The sequence below is a fragment of the Sorex araneus genome, chromosome 2, assembly GCF_027595985.1.
Source record: "Sorex araneus isolate mSorAra2 chromosome 2, mSorAra2.pri, whole genome shotgun sequence".
NCBI classification, from domain to species: Eukaryota; Metazoa; Chordata; class Mammalia; order Eulipotyphla; family Soricidae; genus Sorex; species Sorex araneus.
In genome coordinates this window covers 235,823,829-235,830,028 of record NC_073303.1, presented here as the reverse complement: position 1 = coordinate 235,830,028, position 6,200 = coordinate 235,823,829, and the positions used below count along the sequence as shown (strand labels likewise).

Genomic DNA, 6,200 nt, shown 5'->3' with positions numbered 1-6,200 from the left:
CCTGGTCAAGCTCTGGAGCTGAAACAGTCCCGAATGGGGCCCGGAGCGGTGGCCTAGCTGTTAAGGCGCTTGCCCGGCCAGGTTTGTTCCTCAACATCCCACATGGGGTCCGGATCACCACCAAGAGTGATTCCTGAGTGCAGACCCTGAGCACACTGGGTGTGGCCCCCAAAACCAACAACACAACAATCCTGGAATGTGCCTGGCTCTGACCGGAGAGGCCAGGGGCCTGCGAAAACACAGCATAAAGAGCATGGGGACTAAGGGGAGGCGTTTGCCTTGCACGTGGCTGACCTCGATTTCATCCCTGACGTTCCATAGGTTCCCCTGACCAATGCCAGGAGTAATCCCAGAGCATCGCCGGATGTGACCCAAAAAGCAAAAAAAAAAAAAAAATTAAATAAGTTAAAGGAATCGCAGGACTAGAGTGATAGTACAGCGAGGGTGCTTGCCTTGCAAGTGGCTGATCGAGGTTTGATCCCTGCCACTCCATAGGGAACCCTGAGCACCACTAGAAGTAATTCCTGAGCACAGAGCTAGGAGTAACCCCTGAGCATTGCAGGTGTGGCCCAAACACAAAAACTTAAAATAATTAAACTCAAAGGAGGGGCTGCTGGAACAATAGCACAGCGGGTAGGGTGTTTGCCTTGCATGCGGCCGACCCGGGTTCAATCCCCAGCATCCCATATGGTCCCCTGAGCACCGCCAGGGGTAATTCCTGAGTGTATGAGTCAGTAGTAACCCCTGTGCATTGCCGGGTGTGACTGAAAAAGAATAATTCCTGAGTGCAGAGCAAGGAGTAACCCCTGAGCACCTCTGGTGTGACCCATAAAAGAGTCAAAATATACAAATTAAAACTTTTTTTTTTTGCTTTTTTTGGGTCACACCCGGTGATGCACAGGGCTTACACCTGGCTCTGCACTCAGGTATTACTCCTGGCGGTGCTCAGGGGACCCTATGGGATGCTGGGAACCGAACCCGGGTATCTGCTGCGTGCAAGGCCAACGCCCTCCCCGCTGTGCTATCGCTCTAGCCCTAAAGCGCGAACTCTTGCCGCTTGAGTTTGTTTTTGGTGGTACTGGGGGTACTCCTGGCTCTGTGCCCAGGAGGGGCCCTGGATGGAACCCGGTCCTGTGCTCCAGCCTTAGGAACTCTCTCCCCGCACCCCCAGGGTCTATGTTCTCATCTTCCAGGAAACACACTCAGCGCAGCGCAGAGGCACCAAATCCCAGCAGAGACCCGAGGTTGGCTTCTCACCTGCCCCATCCCGGGCCCAGAGGGGCATGAACGTGTCTGGAGTCCCGCAAACTGGAACAAGAACAAGGCTAGAATCAAAGCCCCCTGCCCCCGTCTCGCACCTGTGGCAAGAGTTGACCTGTCAGAGACCTCGGGAGAAAGGCTCCAGGTAGGGAAACAAACAAACAAAAATAATGGAAAAAGAAATAAAAATCATGTTTTGAAACTGACAAGCTTCTGTTTCTCCGATATTCCTTTGTTTTCAGTGGGGGGTGGTCTCACTGACTGGTGCTTATGGGTTACTCCTAGCTCTGTGCTCAGGAATTGCTCCTGGCGGTGCTTGAGGGACCCTATGGGATGCTGGGGATCGAACCCGAGTTGGCCGCGTGCAAGGCAAATGAGGAGGACCTCACTGTACTATTACTCTGGTCCCACACCCCGTTTTTTTCTATGCTCCCTGGGCTCTTTCCCCGCTGGAGAAGCCCACATTCTTTTATTTTGGGGGAGGGGCACACTCAGTGATGCTCAAGGGTTACTCCTGGCTCTGTGCTCAGGAATCACCCCTGGTGGTGGCTGAGACCCTATGTGATGCCGGGGCTCAAACCCTGGTCAGCAGTGTGCAAGGCCGGTGACCTCCCCCTGTGCTACCGCTCTACCCCCAATCTACATTCTCTCCCTTTGTTTAAAATTTTTATTTTATTTTATTAAAATTTTTTTATTAGAGAACCACTGTGATGTACAGTTATAAACTTATGTACTTTTGTGTTTGCTACATTCTCTCTTGCATGCAGTTTATTTATTTCTTTTTGGGTCGCACCGGGTGATGCTCAGGGGTTACTCCTGGCTCTGCACTCAGGCATTACTCCTTTTTTTTTTTTTGGTTTTTGGGTCACACCTGGCGATGCACAGGGGTTACTCCTGGCTCTGCACTCAGGAATCACCTCTGGTGGTGCTCAGGGGACCTTATGGGATGCTGGGATTTGAACCCGGGTCGGCCGCGTGCAAGGCAAACGCCCTACCCGCTATGCTATCACTCCAGCCCCTCAGGCATTACTCCTAGTGGTGCTTGGAGGGCGATATGGGATGCCAGGGATCAAACCGGGGTTAGCCGCATGCAAGGCAAATGCCTTCCCCACTGTACTACCACTCCGGCCCCATCGTGCAGTTTTCTTTTGATTTTATTCATTGTTTGGTTTTGTTTCTGTCCACCCCTGGAGGTGCTCACAGATCACTCCTGGCGGTGCTCCAAGGTCCTGTGTGGTGCCAAGGATGGAACCCGGGTCAGCCGCGTGCAAGACCAGCATCTGAACCGCTGAACTAACTCTCGGGTCCCTTTTATCTTGATCTCTCCCTTCTCACCCAAAGCCTGCCGAGGGAGAGAAATCATTTGCACACCGAACGGAAGGATGACATCTGGCTTTCTGTGGCAGTGGGTGACGTCGAAGGTGTGAGAAGAAAGCAAAGTACTGGGTGGTCTTGCCGTGTGCGAAGTGAAGATAACGATCGCTGGGAAGAGAAACCTCGGACCCTGGTCCCAGTGTGGAGGCCACGTGGGCACACAGTGGGGGGTGGTGGTGGTGAAGAGGGGGTTTCAGGACTGGGAGGTGGGGTGTTGGCACTGCGGGCGTGGGCCCTGCGTGGGGACATTGAGCCCCAGTACAGATACACACTGACGCTCTCTTGTAACCTGTGCTGCTTCCATAACAATCAATAAAGGCCGGAGCGACAGGATAGGAGTGAAGGCGCTTGCTCTGTACCCCGGTTTGATCCCTGGAACAGCATACGGTCCCCTGAGCACTGCCAGGAGTGATCCCTGAACACCACTGGGTGTGACCCCAAAACCTAACCTAAAAAATCCTCCATAGTATTCCATTTACCAAAAAAAAAAATGTTATCGTCTAGGCTCGGCGAGATAGTACATCGGGGAGGGCATTTGCCTGGCATGTGGCCCACCCAGGTTCCGTTACCAGCACCCCAGAGGGACCCCTGAGCCAGGAATGATCCCTGAGCACAGAGCCGTGAGTCAGCCTTGAGCACTGCCAGGTGTGGACCCCAAACCAAAATAAGTAGCACTGTTGTCCCATTGTTCATCGATTTGCTTGAGCAGGCACCAGTAATGTCTCCATTGTGAGACTTGTTACTGTTTTTGGCATATCGAATATGCCACGGTAGCTTGCTAGGGCCTGCCGTGTGGGCGGGATACTCTCGGTAGCTTGCCGGGCTCTCGGAGAGGGACAGAAAATCGAACCCGGGTTGGCCGCATGCAAGGCAAATGCCCTACCTGCCATGCTATTGCTCCACTCCAAAACAAAGTAAGTAAATTTAAAATTAAAACAAAATAAAAATTAAAAAAGTCAGGGGTTGGGAGGTGGTTCAGTGATTAGGGTGGATCTCTGGTGCCACTGGGTCCACAGAGCACTGCTGGGTGCAGCCCTGAAGACCCCATGCACGGCACGTGGCCTTGGTCAGCGCTGCCACCACATCCTTAGCCCTTGCACAGAATCATCTTCCCGGTTGGCTGGGCATCACGGCTTGGGGTTCCGGCTCGGGACCTCCTGAACATGAACTAGGAGGCCCCCCCAGCCCCCTAACCAAACCCAAGCAACATCAAAAGGCCACGTGATCCAGCGACACCACTCCTGGGGATTATCCAGTGGATATGGAACAAAACCCAGGGGCCAAGAGCCAGTACGGCAGGGAGGGCATCGCCTTACATGTATCCCAACCTGGGTTCGACCCCTAGCACCCCACAGGGTCCCCTGAGCACTGCCAGGAGTGATCCTTGAGCACAAAGCCAGGAGTAACCCCCGAGTACAGCTGGGTGTGACCCAAAAACTTTAAAAGAATGAAAGAAACCTCCCTAAACGGTGTCACAGTTGTGTTTTTCTTCTCTGTTTTCCTTTTGGCCTTTTGGGCCACACCTAGCAATGCTTAGGGGTTACTCCTGGCGGTACTCGGGGGAACCTATGGAACGTCAGGGATGAAATCCAGGTCAGCCACATGCAAGGCAAACGCCCTCCCCTTAGTCCCCATGCTCTTTATGCTGTGTTTTCCCAGGTCCCTGGGCCTCTCCTGTCAGAGCCAGGCACATTACAGGACTGTTGTGTTGTTGGTTTTGGGGGGCCACACCCAGTGTGCTCAGGGCTGACTCCTGGCTCTGCACTCAGGAATCACTCTTGGTGCTGCTCCGGACCCCACTGGGGATGCCGGGATTCGAACCCGGCCGGGCAAGCGCCTTAACGGCCAGGCCTCCGCTCCGGGCCCCCCACGTGGGACTGTTTCAGCTCCACAGCTTTACCAGGGCCTGCTTTATGTCCTTGTTCCTGAGGCTGTAGATGAAGGGGTTCAGCATGGGGGTGACCACCGTGTACATCACCGAGGCCACGGCGCTGTCCCTGGGGTTCCGGGTGGCGGCCGAACTGAGGTAGACACCCAGGCCGGTGCCGTAGAAGAGGGAGACCACGCAGAGGTGAGAGCCGCAGGTGGAGAAGGCCTTGGCCTTGCCGCTGGCCGTGGCGATCTGCAGAACGGACGCCACGATCTTGGAGTAGGAGTAGATGATGCCGGTGAGGGGGATGATGGCCAGGAGGCCGGCGGCACAGTAGATGACCAGCTCGTTGAGGAAGGTGTCCGAGCAGGCCATGCGCAGCAGCTGATTGAGCTCGCAGAAGAAGTGGGGGATCTCCACGGTAGGGCAGAACTTCAGGCGCAGGACCATGAGGCTGTGGACCACGGCGTCCAGGCCGCTCAGTGCCCACGAGGCCAGCAGCAGCAGCCCGCAGAGCCGGGGGTTCATGAGGACCGTGTAGTGCAGGGGGTGGCAGATGGCCACGAAGCGGTCGTAGGCCATGGTGGTCAGGAGGAAGTGGTCCAGCCCCCCGAAAAGCAGGAAGAAGAACATCTGGCTCAGGCAGCCCGCGAAGGTGATGGTCCGGCTCTGGGTCTGGAGGTTCAGCAGCATCTTGGGGACGGTGGTGGAGGTGAAGCAGATGTCGGCGAGGGACAGGTTGGAGAGGAAGAAGTACATGGGCGTGTGCAGGCGCGGGTCCGAGAGGATGGCCGCGATGATGAGCAGATTCCCGAAGAACGTGACCAGGTAGAGGGACAGGAAGACCCAGAAGAGGAGGGGCTGCAGAAATGCCTCTTCGGACAGGCCCAGGAGGATGAATTCGGACACGCGGCTGTGGTTCCCAGGGGCCATGGCGCGCGAGAGGCAGCTGGAAGCCAAGCAAGAGTGAAGCCTGTTTTGGGGGCTGGAGCCATAGCACAGCGGGGAGGGCATTTGTCTTGCATGCAGCCAACCCGGGTTCGATTCCCAGCATCCCATAGGGTCCCCCGAGCACCGCCAGGAGTAATTCCTGAGTGCATGAGCCAGGACTAACCCCTGTGCATTGCCGGGTGTGACCCAAAAAGAAAAAAAAAAGATGATGACTGTTTTTGTCTTTGTTTTTGAGCCATACCTGGCAGTGCTCAGGGCCAACTCCTGGCTCTGTGCTCAGGAATCACTCCCAGAGGCACTGTGTGGACCCTATATGGTGCTGGGGATCATCAAACCCGGGTCTGTTGTGTGCAGGCAAATGTCCACCCCAACTTTTTTTTCTCTTTTCTTCTTTGGACCACACCAGGTGGTGCTCAGGGCTCACTCCTGCCTCTGTGTTTAGGGGTCACTCCTGGTGAGGCTCAAGGGAATCTATGGGGTTCCAGGGACCGAACCCAGCTTGCCTGTGAGTGAGGCCAGCGCCCTTCCCGGTGCACTATCTCCAGCCCCCTATTGTTTTCTTTTTAGATTTTATTTTTGAGGTCACTTGGCGGTGCTCAGGGCTTACTTCCGCCTCTGCACTTAGAGATCACTCCTAGTGGGACCCTATGGGATGCCAGGAATCAAAGCAGGTCAGCTGCGTGCAAGGCAAATGCCCTGCCCACTGCACCATGTATCTGGCCCCAGTGTTGTCCATTTAGCCTTG

The 6,200-nt window shown here is 55.2% G+C and overlaps 1 protein-coding gene across 1 annotated transcript; it reads right to left on the bottom strand.

The window, feature by feature from the left end:
* Nucleotides 1-4,516: 4,516 nt before the first annotated feature.
* Nucleotides 4,517-5,437, bottom strand: LOC129402361 (olfactory receptor 7A17-like). Its single transcript, XM_055128617.1, has one exon. The coding sequence runs from the start codon at nt 5,435-5,437 to the stop codon at nt 4,517-4,519; it is 921 nt and encodes a 306-aa protein (XP_054984592.1).
* Between the last annotated feature and the right edge of the window lie 763 nt (nt 5,438-6,200).